The sequence below is a fragment of the Marmota monax genome, unplaced genomic scaffold (assembly GCF_021218885.2).
Source record: "Marmota monax isolate L192 unplaced genomic scaffold, Marmota_monax_Labrador192_F-V1.1 WCK01_AAM20220418_F8-fsc00039, whole genome shotgun sequence".
Taxonomy (NCBI): domain Eukaryota; kingdom Metazoa; phylum Chordata; class Mammalia; order Rodentia; family Sciuridae; genus Marmota; species Marmota monax.
Genome location: NW_026693602.1, coordinates 13,690,744 through 13,707,852, shown reverse-complemented (window position 1 = coordinate 13,707,852; position 17,109 = coordinate 13,690,744). Strand labels below are relative to the sequence as shown.

Genomic DNA, 17,109 nt, shown 5'->3' with positions numbered 1-17,109 from the left:
TCAGCAATAAAGCTGATAATGAAAGTCCTGTACAGTAAAGATCAAATCAAAAGAGTCTTTGTGGGAATAATTCCATAATATGACTAAAAAGGAATTCCCTATTGTAATATTTCTTTCTTAGATTTCAGCATTAACTATCTTTTATTTCAAGATTTGTTGCATATTAAAAATTGACAAATAGAGATATATTTCATTATGTAAACATTTGTTATTGCAGAAATTTAAGCCAAAAACCATCAGGGATGTCATTTACTATTAAATTTTGGTCACCAATGTCTTAATGTTCCAGTGAATATGTCCCTCCAAAACTTATTAACTAATGAGCTTTTTCCTATGGTAAACCTTCAAGGTGATCACTGTGTTTATTTCTAAAAATCTATAATGTTTATCAGTATTGAAAACTGAGTTTGCATAAGCAAGAAAGTCTATTTTGGGTCTCGATTTAGTTCTTTTAGAAGAATTTTACCAAAAGATAGAAGCCTTTCCAATCTAGGATCAACTTGTTCATATTATCAGTTGGCACTATAATTATTGGGTGAGTATACAAAGTAACTTCAGCTACCAGAGTTCCATGTTTTGCAATTTATTCTGCATATTTTCACTAATAGAATATTTTACCTGGTTTTGTAAAATGATCATAGCCTCTGTGGGTTGATATCATGGGTGGGCTCTCTGCCTTCCCTAAGTTGAGTCAAGGCCTCTCCGTTCTCAGAGTCACCACTGGTTTTGATTTTCTGCACGTGTCGAATGTGGCAACGCGAATCTGTTGAGCCACATACCCTAGACCTCTCCCTCAGCTTATGTTTTCATGAGTTCCACAGATTTATCTACTGTGGAAAACAAAGTGAAAACATTTTCCTTTCTAGTGAACCTAACTTTAGAGATTATTTTAAAAGTATAAACTATTTTAGAGCATTTTAAATAAGATTTCAGTTGTAAAGATTTAATTTACTGAATAAATTAAGGTGTTTATTAGTCAAATAATCTCATATATTAAAAATACACGTATAAATCTAAGATCTCAACTTAAATATCTCTATATGATTTATCAAAAATTTATAAAATCTCTGTAATTTTTGAAGTTATTCTTTGATTTCTCTAGATAAATTATTTCCACTGAAAATACGGCTGTACCTCAACATGATAAAAGGCACATATCTCAAACCCACAGCAAACATCATATTCAATTATGAAAAGCTAAAAGCTTTTCCCCTAAGATGGAGAACCCGGCAAAGATGCCCCTTTTTGCCACGTATATTCTACATAATACTAGAAATCCTAGTCTGAGCAAACAGGTATGAGACAGAAATAAAAGATATCCAAGCTGGAAAGGAAGAAGCTAGATTGTCCCTGTTTGTAGATGAAATGATCTTATGTTTAGAAAGCACTAAAGACACCACCAACACAGAATGAGTCAAAATAGAAACAACCTTAAAATTCACATGGAACCACAAGAGACCCCCAAATAGCCAAAGCAACTGTTATGGATTAGGTATGAGGTGTCCCCCAAAAGCTCACACGTGTGAGACAAACAAGAACACTCAGAGGTGAAATGACTGAGTTATGAGAGCCTTAACGTACTCAGTGAATCATCCCCTCTTGGGGATTAACAGAGCAGTAACTGAAGGCAGATCAGGTATGGCTGGAGAAGGTGCCTTTGGGTTCCACATGTTGTGAGCTGAGCTTAGTCTCTCTCTGATTCCTGATCACCATGTAAGCTGCTTTCCTTGGCCACACTCTTCTGCCATGATTTTCTGCTTCACCTTGAGCCCCAAGGAATGGAGCTGGCTGTCTATGGACTGAGACCTCTGGAACTGTGAGCCCCCAAATAAACTCCCTCCTTAAAATTGTTCTTGTCAGGTCTTTTAGTCAGAGCAACAAAAAAGCTGACTAAAACAGCAATCTTGAGCAAAAAGAACAAAGCTGGAATCATCAAACTATCTGACTTCAAAATATACTACAAAGCTACAGTAACCTGTTTTTGTACTAATACAAAAACAGACCACATGTTCCAATGAAACAGAGAGTCCATAAATACATTCATGCATTTGTGGTTCAGTGCTTTCAACAAGGGACCAATGGGGAAAGGGAAGAATTTCTTCAGTAAATGGTGCTAGGAAAACTGCATATACACATGCAGAAGAATAAAACTGACCTTTATCTCTACATACAGAAATAAACTAAAAATAGGTTAAAGACTTAAATTTCAAAACTACTAAAAGAAAACACAGGAGAAAAGTTGTACACCATTCAATGGCCTAGACTAAGTGTTTGGCTATGACCATTTTATGGTTTGGACCTAGAGTGCCCACCAAAGTCTCGTGTGTTGGAAGGTTTGGTCTTCAGCTTACGGCACTATTGGGAGGTAGTGGAAACGTTTAGGAGTTGAGGCACAGTTGTTGGAAGTTACGTTATTGAAGGTGTGCCCTTGAGGGGGACATTGGGCATTGGGATCCCAGCCCCTGCCCCTACTTTGGTTCCCAGCTACCATGAGATGAACAGTCTCCTATGTCACATGCTTCTGCCATGATATACTGTGCTGTCACAAGCCCACAGAAAGGTGGCCAAGTGACCACAGACTGAAACCTCTGAAACCAGAGCCCAAATATTCCTTTGCTCATTTTAAGTTGATTTTCTCAGGTATTTTGTTACAGAGACAGAAAGCTAAACAAAGAACCAAAGCAGAGGCAACAAAAAGTAGAAAGACAAATGTGGTATTCAACCTGCCCCCAAAAGGACTCAATCGACAGGGTCAAGAGACAACGCATGGAATGGGGGAAAATATTGTAAACCATGTATCTTGACATGGAGTTCACATTCAAAATAAACAAGGAACTCAATTCAATGGCAAGAAAATAAATAACCTGGTTAAAAAATGGACAAATGACCTGAATAGACATTTCTCAAAAGAACACATATAAATGGCTAACAGGTACATGAAAAAACACTCAACATCACTAATTGTGAGGAAAATGCAAATCAGTGAGATATTATCTTAAAATGACATATTACCTCACACCTGGCAGCACGGCTATTTTCAAGGGGATGAAAGATAATGAGAGCTGGCCAGGATGTGGAAGAAAAGCACCTGTGTACTGCTGTTGGTAAGAAGGCAAATTAGCACAGTCATTATGGAAAACAGTATGGAGGTTCCCCAAAATATAAAAAATAGAACTACTAGACGATCCAGCAATTGGGTATAAAACCAATGGAAATGAAATCAGTATATCAAAGAGACATCTGCACCCCCATGTTCATTGCAACATTATTCACAATACTCAAGACATGGAATTAACCCAGTGTCGATCACTGGATGAGTAGATAAAGAAATAGTGGGATATATACACACTGAACACTGTTAGCCTTAAAATAGAAGGAATCTTATCTTGTGACAAAATGAATGAACCTGGAAGACATTATGCTAAGTGAAATAAGCCAGGCACAGAAAGACAAATAACACATGAGCTCACTTATATGTGGAATATAAAAAAATTGAACTCACAGAAGTAGGGAAGAGAGTGTTGGTTATCAGGAAATGTGTGGGGGTGATGAGTTGGAGAGATTGTTCATAGGACACAGGTTTCAGTTAAATAGGAGAAATAAGTTCAAGAGATCTATATTGCAACAGTGTGATGACAGTTTGCATCAATGCACTGTACTTTCTTTGAAACTCCCTAAGAGAGTAAATTTTAAGTGTTCTCACCATAAAAAAATCATAAACATGTGAAATAATGCATACATAAATCAGCTAGCCTGAGCAATTCCATAATGTATACAAACTTCAACACATGTTGTATACAATGAATATGTACATATTTTTCAATTAAAATTAATTTTAAAAAGACAAGTAGGGAAGAAAGAAAATAGATTCCTCTTTAACCCATAAAGAGTATGTTCCAAAACCCCCAGTAGTTGCCTAAAACCTCAGATTAATACTGATCCCTAAATATACAGGTGGAACATGAAACCGATATGATGCAGTTTCAGAGTTTGGAGAGTTTTGAATTTTTTAGATTAGGGATGCTTGACTGGTAAAATCTGGGTAAACATTCCAAAATCCAAAAAAATTAAAAATTAGAAACACATTTCTGGACCCAAGCATTTTGATAAAGGATAGTAAGTCTATATATACTAAGTAAGTTTAATTTATAATTTATAAATTAGGCACAGTAAGAGATTAACAATGATAATTAATAATAAACATACATTTTATAAGAATTTTGGATTTTGGAATTGTAGAAAATAAACTGGACTTTATTAAACTATTATTTAAATTATCACTATAATCATATGCCTACAGAGGATAATGTTCTGGGTAAACTAGTAGTTGCTCACACATATAGAACACCTAAGTGAATAAGGGGTAGGATGAGGCTAAGTGCATTGCAGAACTTTGAGAATGAAAAGAAAGAGCTCAGTTTTAACTTCTAAGCTCAATTAATTACCCTAAAAGAAATCTTCATCTCTGCCTACAAAGCTGAGATTTTCAATAATAAGACCCAAAGTCTAATCATGTGGGTAGCTGAATTATATACAATACAAAATCAAATTCCCAAGCTTGCAAGGTATCCCTTCCATTGAAAATGGGATGGGGCTCGTATAGAGCTCCTGTGAAGCTCGGACCTTGGATCTCTGCATTCTGTCATGCCTCCTTTGCCAGGGGCAGCAGCACTTCCACCCTGTTTGGGAAGGTAAGTCTGCTTTTTGTGAAGTTTGTAAAGTCAGGGAATTGTTTTGCACACAAAAGGTGACTCTCATTGTTTCTATACTTGTAACCAGACAGGAGTCCACTTTGATATAAGAGAATGAGGGATAAGACATGACCTGTTAGGAGACAGAATTTAACAGAATAATTACTTGATTCTTTCAATTTTGTGTAGACAGAAATCTGGAGAATGGGTATGAGAATGGATTCTCAGGGCTGGATTACAGTGCAAGAAATAAAATTTTGATTAGTCCATAACAATTTGGGCTCACACTGAATATCAATTTTCTAGATTTAATGTGTTAGCTTCAGTGTACTGGTTAGTCTAGTTGGTTGAATAAAATCTGAACTCAAAGGTAGATGATGCTAAAACATTAGAATTTCCTTTATTATATCGTAGAACAGAATCCCTCCTCTTGGCATGTCTGATATTTGGGGTGGCAAAAGTCTTTGTTGCAGGAGGCTGTCCTATAGCACTGTAGGATGTTTAGCACCATCTCTGCCTTGAATATGTAGCAATCCTAGAATGTGTTCAGATAGTGTTGAGAGAAATATTCAGGGGAAGGGGAAGGGGAAGGCAACATTGTCTCTATTTGGAATAAAAGAAGTTAGCAAAGACTTGGGGGAAACCGTAAGATTAAGTGGGTTCTTAAATGTAAAACCAGCTCATCCATCCTTCAATTCTGTCCCTTAGGAGAATCCAGAGGACATTCCCTTCACCAAGTCTGTGACTCAGTATCCCTGCAGAGCTCTGTGGCAGTTATTCTTTGTGGCACAGAAATGACAGTGGGAACTGCTGTCATGGAATTGGGCTTCCAGAATTCAATGGAAATGCTAAGATTCTTAATGGCAAGAGCTACCCAGAGTCGTCACTGAAAATGATGGGGGCATGATAACTAGAAGGAACAGTAGAGCTGGAGCAGTAATCAGAAGAGTCTGATCTACAGAGATCTTTGGGGTTTGTATATTTACCTAATAATTTGTCTACCAATTATTTTGTAATTTCTATATATACAACTCTATTATATGCTAAGGATGCCTGATTTCTTTTTGCCCTTGTCAACCTTTCATTTCTTTGTCTTTTTTTAAAATATTTTTTTAGTTGTGGATGAACACAATAACTTTTATTTTTATGTGGTACTGGGGATTGAACCTAGTGCCCCATACGTGCCAGGCAAGTGCTGTATCACTGAGCTCCAACCCCAGCCCCTTCATTTCTTTTTCTTACTGCCATGTACTGATTTGGTTTCTAAGACAAAGATGAACAGAAGTGCTATTAGTGAACTTGTCTTTTTCTTAATCTTAAAAGAAATGTTATTAATGTTTTTTTGTCATTAAGAATAACTTTGCTATAGAACATGTACCTTTGTAAAATTCTATTCCTAGTTTCTAGGATTTTGAAAACAATATTTGATAAATACCAACCCATTATTGCTTATTCCATTTCTGAAAAGACTTTGCAGAGTTAGTTTCTTTCTTTTCTTTTCTATTTTGTTTTGACTCTTATTTTTCTGGATACTTTTTTTTTTTCAGTCTCTTTCAGTGGAACATTCAGCTCCCTAAAGTTTAAGTTTTGGAAACTAGTCCTCAACAATTTCATTTCTCTACTTATTACTTTTTTCCAACATGTTCTTATTCCATGACTTTAGAAATCATGTATATATACATGATTCCCACACATTTAGAGCTCCTGTTGCAATCTCTTTTCTGAATACTAAAGTTAAATACAACTGACTAGTCTTCTCAGCAGCTCTTACTTATCATGGCCCAGAGTAAACTTTTTATTTTTTTTTATTTTTTATTATTTTTTTTTAATCTCCAGCTCTTTAAAGCCTAGTACTAATTGCCATCATTTTATACTTGGACTATTATAGTGTGGGTCTCATTCTCCCTTCTTCTACCCTGGTCCCTTTACATTCTTTGTTTTCTTAAAATGTACTTTCTTTTCAGAGCAATTTCAGGTTAACTGAAGTTGATTCTTCATACAGCAAATTCAGCTGTTGAACATAATTGTGCCAGATTACATCACTTCAATCAAAGCCTTCCAATTGCATTCCTACTCAAAGTTCTTGAGCTTCCCATTTCTTTCAGCACAGAAATCTCAAGTTCTTTCTGAAAAAGGGCTGGAAAATTTTTCTTGAAGCGCCAGAGAGCAAGCATTTTAGGCTTTGTAGGTCAAATGGATTCTGTTGCAACTACTGAATATCATAAATGCTACACCTATATGCAAATAGCAGTAAGATCCTAAACTACCATGACCAACCAAAATCATTGTATTTTGTAAAATATACATGAAATTTACAAAAATATAACTATTTTAATTTATAATGCTTAATATTTTTAGTAGTTCAATAAGTAATTTGCTGATTAAGAAATGAGTATAAGGTCCAGAATTATACATTTTTACAAAAAGATTGTCAAGAACATTAAACTATAGTTTTAAATAATTTCTTCTGTAAAATGTGTCAAACAATTATTAATAGAGAACTTACTTTAGATTGCTGATTCTAATTTCTGCACTTTCAGTAAGTTTTTTTGTTTCTTCTTTCCACCGATCAGCTGCCTTCTGTTGAGTAGCTAAGAGATGCCTCAGTTCAATAGTGGAATTTCGATTACTGTCTTCCATTTCTCTCAACTGAACTTCAAAACCATGTTCCTTTATTAACAACTCATGTTCCATTGTACTGATCTAAGGAATAAAGTGAGCACAGTAACTTTTCTTCAAATCCTAAAAATGTCAGTAGGAAAAAAGTATATTATGTATCCTAAAACCATTTTCTTTAACTTACTCTTACTTTTGATGCCAGAATTCATAGAAAATGTTCATGCTTTTAGTAACTGAGAGCTAGGTTTTTAATGAAACAATTCTGGATTTATATATTGATTTTAAGATTATCTTTCAAAGAGCTTTGTAAAGTAGAAGAAAAGTATATACTGGAATTCCTTTACCATTTCAGTTGTAGTATAAATAATGTATTTTTAAAAGAAAACATAAATAATGGTCTTCAGAATCTCATGTGAAAATGTCATATATATATATATATATATATATATATATATATATTTAATTTTTTAATAAATTGTTGGATCTTTATTTGATTCATTTATTTATATGCAGTGCTGAGAATCGAACCCATTGCTTCACATATGGTAGGCAAGTGCTTGACCACTGAACCACAACCCAGCCCCTTAATTATATTCTGTGAATTTATGTTATTATAGTAAAAACATCCTAACACAGAATGAAAATACAAGTAAGTGCCCTTTGGATACCCTGGAAGCTTCTTCAAGAGGTTCAGAGAGAGGTAAGTTCTAATGGCTTCAAGGCATCCTATACGATGAACTGCCTTTTCTCATCTGCACCTACAATGCAACTAAGTGTCCTGTCCTCGAGGCAGCTGAGAAAGTGGTTACTGGGATAGTTCTTATATTCTGTGGTTCAAAAGAAAGACCAAGGTGGGGAAAAGCTGGGAGGTGACCCGACTCCTTTGGTGGAGTCTCAGGCCATTTTTACCTTGAAGAAATAGGGCAAGAAACCTGTCTTGTGATATTTTAAGGTAATGTATTTAAAAGTGGCCACAGATGGCTTGGCTTCTAGTAGTTCATTTAATAGAACTATTTTCAAACTGAAGATACAATGAACAACTCAACTTTACCGATTCAAAAACAACAAAGAAAAACCAAACAACAAAAATACCCAAGGCTCATGTGGGAAAGCTTCAAACTTCCTATCCTTAGCACCTCTGATAAATGTAACATACTTTCTGTAACTCTTAAATATGTTTTCTCAAGTAGTATACAAGTAGAATTTAAGATCATATCAGTTTGGACACTGGAAAACCACCTTGCACTTATCAATTGGCGTCCTGTTCCTGCCACGCAGTATTCCTGAGGCTCCTCGACACCTACTGCTGTCTTAATAACTTCTAAATGACTGGATTCTGCAAATTTAGATTTGAACACACTTTTCTTTCCTTCTCTGCCTTAATCTCCACTTCTTTTGGTTCCTTATGATTCTAACATCTTACTTGGAAAAAAAAACCTCCCAGTTTCTGTCAGTGTCTCCCTACCACACGTATTAAAAACTGATTTATGCATCTACATGCAGCAATAGGACTTCGCCTGCATAGCCGACTTCCTCTTGTCCCTTAGAAGTTCTATAGTGCAACAAGCCTTGCTCTAAGGTCCGTCTGATAACCTGGCCTCTGCCTATGTTTCCAAGCTTGTGTGTAGCCACTATTCCCTTCCCCCACCTCTACCACAATGTGTTCTCACTCTGGGTCTTTCTCACATCTTGTTCCCTTTGCCTGGAATAATCATTCCCTTCCACCTACTTTTGTTATAAGGAAAACACAGGGCCCTACGCTGGGAAAGAAAGAAGGGCTGGTAATTTGTAATTTTATGTTTAAAGTGTGCCCATCTCCATGCAGATTATAAGCTTAAGGATGGGTACAATATTTGCTTTGTTTACCATTGTATCTTTAGCACCTGGAACATAAGTTGTCAAAAAACATTTGCAAATTAAATGAAAGATGACTCTTTGGTGTCAAACTTCAGTCTTAAAACAAACCCCAGAGCCTTTAATCAGAGCAATTCCAACTGCTCAAGTGGGAGGTCTGCGTGATGTTGAAAGGCCAATGGCCACAACTGAATCTCTTTATGCAAAAATTTTATTTTTTACTAAGTTCAGAATGTTGGGTTGGAAAAAGGGATTTAATGGTCTTCTACCTTTACTACACTTACTTCTGCAGACAAATACCATGCAAACCGATAATAGGTTTGCTAAAAACTATTCCATTTCTTAATTTTAGATACTTATGAGGGATATTCAGACCACAAAGAAACTAAGAACCTTTACAGAAAAAAGGGAAGAACTGGAAAAGGGGAGAGTGGAGCTGAAAGGAATGCAGTGGCTCTAAAATCAAATGAAAATGTCATAATAAATTGTTAAGGTTTTCATCTAACTGACCTCCCAATATCTCCCTGTCTTTACCCCGTCAGCTCCTTTCAGTGTATCCACTAAATACCATACTCTCTTCCAAAGGGAAACAAAGAAGCAAAGAGTAGCACTAGATTTCTATGTTGTCAAAGAAATAATCAGCTGCAAAGGAGCTGAGGGCCCTCCTCCTCCATAAATAGAATTATCTCTACCTATTTTGGTTTCATCAAAGTATGGTGACCTTTTTTTTTTTTAATTATGGAAAATGTTTAGTATGGGAACTTTCAGCACATGTAAAGTGGATTACAGCGAATTCCTGTACGTCCATCATCCAGCTTCTATAACCACATGTATTAAGCTCATAGTCACCTTTGTGTTTTCTATATTCCTACTCACTTTCCTCTGCTAATATTTATCTTTCTTTCCCTTACAATGAAGCAATGTAAGTTATTTGTATGTTTTGTATGCATTTGAAGGACTATTTTCCACTTTCACTCTCTTAATGGTATCTTTGATGATTAAAAATCTTAATTATGAAATACAATTAATTTGTCATTTCATCAATTAGTGCTATTTGTGTTCTATTTCAGAAATATCTTCCTACGCAAGGAATGAAGATTTTCTCCTAGAATTCCATGGTTTTATGTTTTAAACCTCGTGATTCTTAAATCTGAGTTTGATTTTGTACCCTATTTTATGCCATTGATCAGTTTGATTTTTTTCAAACTTTATTCTGATGTCAATAACACTATCTTAATTTCTGTAGTTTTATCTCAAGTATGGTTCCTCTCCTTGATTTTCAAAGACTTCCCACAGCCTAAAGCATAAAGTACAAACTTCTTTGTATGATATATAAGACCGTCTTTTCATAGTCCATGTTGTTATAAATATATAGTGTTCTTAATATTTACAATAGGAGGCATTAAATATATGTTGATACTAATTAGGCTGGAACATGACTTCTTATGGGTTCTTTCAGCAACAACAAAGAAAAACACTAATTTATCACGTTATATCCTTACTATAAAACTGTAAGAGGTAGAGCTTTAAAATAAAGAGTCAGTGCCACTTTTTGCAAGAGTTTGTGGAATGGAGAAAGGTCAGTGAGATTCCAACGGGGATTCTGACTTTGTTTCTGGAAACTCCCTTTAACCAGGTTATCATGCTCCTGTTACCAAAGTGTGTCAGCAGAAAGTAAAGGGGAGAGAAAACAAAAGAAAGGCTTTTTGTTGTTGTTTTTATTTTATTTTTTCAAGATGAGACGTTTGCTCCTTGCCTTCTTCCTGTTGTGGAGTTTTGGGACTCACTGAGTGGTTTTCTCAGAGCACACTGATATAACATCCTCTTACAGTTAGTTTTAGAAAAGTTCAGTTCTTGAGAGGCTATAAGAGAGGGAGAAGGAAGGAGGGCATTCTGTAAAGTTATCTAATCTATAGTTTTGCTAGTGTTGCTTAAATTGCTTTGGCAAGAATATCAGTGTATTTCACGGTTGGAAAAGAATTGTGTGTGTGTGTGTGTAGATAGCGGAGGCAATCATTCTCAAGTGTGCTTGCCAAGTTCTATAATACTGCAATGACTGGTTGACACTCTGAATTATGATTTAGTGCTATCTGATCAGAAGTAAAAAAAAGGGGGGGGGGCTTAAAAATGATGTTTTACTTGGTTTTTCTCAATATTCTCTATACTTTGATTTTCCCAAGAACACATTTAATTCTAAGTAGTCTTTAAAATACCTTTAATTTGGCTTTTTTTTCAGCCTCTAGAGCAATCTTTCTTAAATTCTCAGTCTCCTTCAGTAACTCTTCATTTTCTTGCTGAAGTTTCAGCCTTTGTTCACTGACGAAGCCGCAATTCTCCCTCTCAGACTCCAATATATTTTGAAGTTTCTGAATCATTTCATGGGAACGTGATATCTCTTCTGAGGAGCTGATTTTTAAAAAAGGCAAAAAGAACTCTTAACTCTTAATGACCAATAGCAGAAATCAAAATGTCTACCCACCTTTTCTAGTACAGACTTCTGTTTCCTTTATTCAGAGCCATTTTTTTACTTTATATTTATGTGGTTTTAAAAATGCTATGTAATACATTTAACAATGAAGGCAAATATATTTAACAATCTTAACTAAGAACAGACAAACGACTGTTACCACTCATCTGGAAAATCGATGTGAAACTTATTTCAACTTTTTACTAACACTGAGAATCATTGTATAAGGACTTTTCAAGGAACAAACTGAAGACAATAAATAACATAATCATAATCAAAACTTTGCTTCATCAGTAAACTCCACGGGAAAACATAACAGTTGACTACACTATGAGATTATGATAAAATCTATTTTCATATTTTCTTGTTTCATGTTTTAGAAATGGTTTTACAAATTCTAGTTGTGTAAACTTGTTTTACCATAGGTATCAGGTTATATTTCTTGAACTTTCTCAGTCATGGATTATTAGGTGAGATAAACTCTCAACATGTATGGTTCAACATGTACTTCAATAAATACACTTCTAATTTTTATTCCTATTTTCTAAAATTTTCATCTTTTCCATCCCAGATAATCACCACTCCGAACATTCCTGGTCAATAGGTATCAGAGTAAACACCTATCAATATCAAACAATATCACTTCTATATTTATATTGTAATGGCTTAAGTTGAGGCAGACACGGTTACTTATTTTCTGACCTTTACTGCCTCCCTGCTGTATCTTTGCTTCCCCAGTTCCTCCCACATTCTTGTATGCTCTGATTTCTATATTAAATCTTTGATTCCACTAAACATGCTGCTCTTCTTCTTCTGTTTAAAGGTTGGTTGACAGAGTTGCTAATGAAAGGAGGTATCCAAGCAATGATAATAAAAGAATACTAATATCAGAAAAATGCTAAGATCAGAAACAACCACACGTTTCTGTGCCCTCTGTCAAAAGTCAAAAAGTCCACAATGGAACAGAAAAACCAAGTGAATGACAGCACATATATGTCTTGAGTAGAGGAAACTTTACAGTACAAAGAACTGTTTTTTAATCAAATTATTTGGTGAAAAAAATTGAAGAAGAAGGGAAACCTAGAGACAAATGAAGACTAAGAAAAAGCAGTCCTAGCATTCCTGAAACCAGAAATGGACAGGAAAATTCACAATTAAGAGAAAACCTTTGAACGAAGTGACTGTACGAAAACCTTTATCTCGTGCACCTCCAAGCGCATGTAAAAATTTACATTAGAGAAAAGTCCTTTGTGTGTAGGGAATGTGGGGTAGTCTTTGCTACTTTCTCATGTCCTAACAAACATGGAACAATTAATCCCAGAAAGAAGTATACTACTTGTACAGGGTGTTTGGAAGTCTTTAGCAACTCCCATTTCCTTAATGAAGCAAAAGAACTCAAGAAGCCTATAAATGGAGAGAAGCTTTTTGCATGTAAGGAACATGGGAAAGCATTTCATCTAATCTTCACACCTTATTCAATATATTCAAATGCATACTGGGAGAGACTTCTACAATTGAGGGTTGTGGGAAAGACTTCAAACATCTTATACCTTATGTAACCTATAAGACTTTATAGTGGAGAGAACTCATATGGAAGTAAGGAAAATAGGAAAGCCTTTAGATAGTACTAATCTTTCACTGAATATGTAAGAACTCACATGGGGGAAAAAGCATATGATGTAATAAATGTGGGTAAGTCTTTAAAATTTTCCATTGTGTTATGTTTACATTAGAAAAAATTCCCATGCAAGTCAAGAACATAGGAAAGACTATATATCTTACACACCTTAACAAACATGAATGAACTCACGGTAGAGGGAAGCAATATATGTCGATATATACATACAAACAAGGATATGTACGTGTGTACACACACATATATACACAAACAATACACACACACACACACACACATACAGATATCCTTGTGAGTAGGAAATATGGACCACCCTTAGTTGTTACTCAACCTTTAGGAAAGAAGTGGGAACCCATGCTGGAGTAAAACTCTGTTAAGAAGTGAAATAACCTTAAATTGTTAATCTTCTTTGAAGTAAATAAAAGCCCCAAGAGAAACTACATTAATGTGTGAACAATGTGGAAAAGTCTTAGATTTTTCCTTATATCTCAAAATTCATGAGGAATTTACAGTGGAATAAAATCTTACAAATGTATGAAATGTGGAAAAATATTTACTTTCTTTTCATTCCTGAAGAAAAATGTGAACATACAACTAAAAAGAAACCTCACAAATGTAAGGAAAGTAGGATAGCCTTCAGTTTTCCCTGGATAGTTGAGGAACATATGAAAATTCACACAAACATTATGAATGAAAGAAATGAGGAAGTAGTTTTTTGTGACTGTGTCCTGTAGAAAACACATGTGAATTCACCCTGAAGAAAAAATGTGAATATAAGGAACATGAAGAAGACTTCAGTGACTTCTCTTTTTACTCAGAAAAACACATAAATAGAGAGACACTGTGAATTAAAACAAATGCAGGATGTGAAGGGATGTGCAGTGGAGGGACTCCTATGAAAGAACACATGGTATTGAGAGAAACCTTTCTTAGTACATACAAGAATTTCTAGGAATATACTGGCTCCTTCTGCATGCTTCCTTTGGAAGTAATCACACAAGCAATTATCTAGATTACTGAAAATCACAATATGTTTATGAAACAAATATGCAGAATCTCCTTTTGAAAAAACACTTCAGGTATTAGTGTATGTATTTTAAGAAATAAAATTGTCTTCATTTAAAAAATATCTTTTGAATATATATAGAGATTAGAGTTTCAGGTAATTTAAATAAATCTTTACTATACTTAAGTAACATTCTGGTGAAAAAAAGTAAATTCAGAAGGGATATGGCATTTTATAGGTTTATCACTTTTATAGATAATGTAATAAACATGATGGTTCATTAAATAATATGCAATATCGCAAGAAACATACTAAAGATAATTACAAACTATTACAATAATTACATAGTATGAAAAAAATAAAATGGTATGCCACTGTTAAATCTTTTCCTTCTGAAGAAACTGGTTTTTTGAAATAGTCTTGAAAAAAACTGTATTTGGTCCTTTCAACACAAGATGTACGAGTCCTCTCTCTCTCTCTCTCTCACACACACACACACACACACACACCCAGGAATCTCAAAAATCATGGGAATTCTGAAGATGTCATCACAGAAAACCCAAAAGAAAACTTACTTAATTTCAAGTTGTTTTATTCTACTTTCTGCTTTCTTAAGTCTTAGCTGAAGATCGTCTTTTGAGCTCTCTGCAATCAGATATCTTTGGTGCATTTCTTCCAGTTTTCTGTAGTCACTTTCATTCCCTCTGCCTTCACGGTAAATCTGCAGAAGAGGCTTATATGTGTACTTCCTTATAGAAGGAAACCCTCTTAATAAATTATACAGTTTAGATACTGAAATCAATGATGACAAAAAGTCACAATCATGTATTCATCTGTTTCCACTATAATGTATTAAAACACATCAAAGATTAATTCTAATTGCTTCACATTTACAAAATAAATTGCTGAAAACTGAGATATAATCACTTATTTTTAAAAAATTACTCATGCTAATAATATGAAATGTAAAGCAGCCAAAGCTAAAAACAAAACCAAACATACTATAAATGTCAACTTAGAGATAACCACTGGCAATTCTTTGATAAACAACCTTTGAGACAATTTACCAAAATTGAAATACTGCAATGAGTAGAACTATCTGGCTCCAGAATCTCCCTCTGGCTTATCTGGACAGTGATGTAGCTATGGGAGTTCCCCTTCCCTAGCAGTGGCTGAACCCCAGCTTAGCTTCTCATGAGACTCTGGACTTGCACTTACAGCACAGGGGCTGACACACCCCAAGGGAAGCAAGGTCTTCAGATGGTAGTATTCTCCATTTTGATAAGTCCCACCCAGCTACCCCCCAGATCCAGACCACCTGGCCACACAACCTGTGTCTTCTCCACTGACTAGACTGCTGTCACACCTGCACTATGAAAAGGCAGAGCACCAGCATATCTGCATGGTGTTGCTAGCACAACTGCACTTCAGTCTCAGCAGGACTGTGACCAGGCAGGCTGGCCTGTGGGACAGGGAGAGAGCAGGGAGTGTGCCTTTGCTCTGCCTGCTGTCTTCAGCCTTGAAGGTGCTCCATTTCCCCAGTGGAGCCTATTCCTTGATCCAACCCAAGTAGTGATCAAGAATTCCTCAAACCCCAATGTACAGCAGCAGGTGGCAAGCTAAAGAGGACCCAACCTGACAGATGGAGACTCACAAGGATCTACCTTCCAGGAGCGTGGTAACCAGGAAGGTCTCACTTTGAACACACATATACATTTCTTTTCTTGAAAATCAGGCTGTATACCAAGTTCTGTTTTATAAATTATTATTTTACTATCTGGTGTCATGATTTTTGAGAACATGGATATATCACATGATTTTTTGTCTATGTAGCTCATCTTTGAAAGTCAAATGCTTACTATCATTTACTATTTCTTAATATTGGACAAGTTATTTACTACTCTAGGACAGTTCCTAATACAGCATCTAAAATATTGTATGTTCAAATTTGGTCTTTTCTTTTCCCAAGGCACTTTAAAAAAATGTGATATTTGTTGCTAATAAAAAAGTGTAAAGAGGTAAGCTATATGGCACATGCCTGTAATCCTAGCAACTCGGGAGGCTGAGGCAGAAGGATTGCGAGCTCAAAGTCAGCCTTTGCAACTTGGCGAGAAACTTTGCAACTCAGTGAGACCCTGTCTCTAAGCAAAATATAAAAAAAAGGGCTGGGGATGTGGCTCAGTGGTTGAGCACCCCTGGGTTCAATCCTCAGTACAAAAAAAAAAAAAAAAAGTGTAAGAAAGAAAGAAATTTTAAAGTTTTTCTCAAATTTAATTGAGGTCAATATTTTTCCTAATTATTATAATTTTAAAGGCAAAAATCATAGCAATGTTATAATTTTCTAGTTAATTATTTTGTTACTTTTGTAGATGGTCTAACCCCAGAGAGAGTTGACATAAAATTAAAAAATGAAACTTCCTATTGGGATACAGTTAAGCAAGGAGTTTTATGGTCAAAGAATATGATTGTTCTTGGAAAGAAATGTATGCAGGCAATACCAGAATTTAAATGAAGACTCTGAGTATATTCCAAGAAAATAAAAACACTCACCAGGAGAATACTTATAAATACAAGGGTTGCTAGTAGATAATGTGATGAAAGCAGACAAAATTGTTGGATATTTGTAGTTGTGTTTTAGGTAGGTATATTTCCTTTTTCTTTTTACCTTTTCTAGTTCTTCTTCCACAGCTTTTTTTTCCCTAATGGCTCGTTCAATTTGGCTTTGTTTTTCATCACACTCCTATAAATTCAAGTTATAGTGTAAATAAATATGTTTGGTGAAACCTTAAGGAAAATAGGAGGGAATGAAAAAGTAAAATGACTTGCTCATAACAGA

General features: G+C 35.2%; 1 protein-coding gene across 4 annotated transcripts in view; it reads right to left on the bottom strand.

The window, feature by feature from the left end:
• Sclt1 (sodium channel and clathrin linker 1) overlaps window positions 1–17,109 on the bottom strand; it is a 176,388-nt gene that overhangs the window by 34,749 nt on the left and 124,530 nt on the right. For 3 of the 4 annotated variants that reach the window (XR_006855097.2, XM_046459633.2, XM_058584062.1), the window contains exons 15-18: window positions 16,939–17,013; window positions 14,849–14,994; window positions 11,378–11,570; window positions 7,198–7,394 (exon numbers count right to left, since the gene is read on the bottom strand). Coding sequence is in view for 3 of the 4 variants with exons in the window: in XM_046459633.2 (XP_046315589.1) it covers window positions 7,198–7,394; window positions 11,378–11,570; window positions 14,849–14,994; window positions 16,939–17,013 (611 nt within the window). In the remaining variant the exon portion in view is untranslated. The remainder of the gene's footprint in view (window positions 1–7,197; window positions 7,395–11,377; window positions 11,571–14,848; window positions 14,995–16,938; window positions 17,014–17,109) is intronic. The other variant, XM_046459634.2, reaches the window with a different exon arrangement.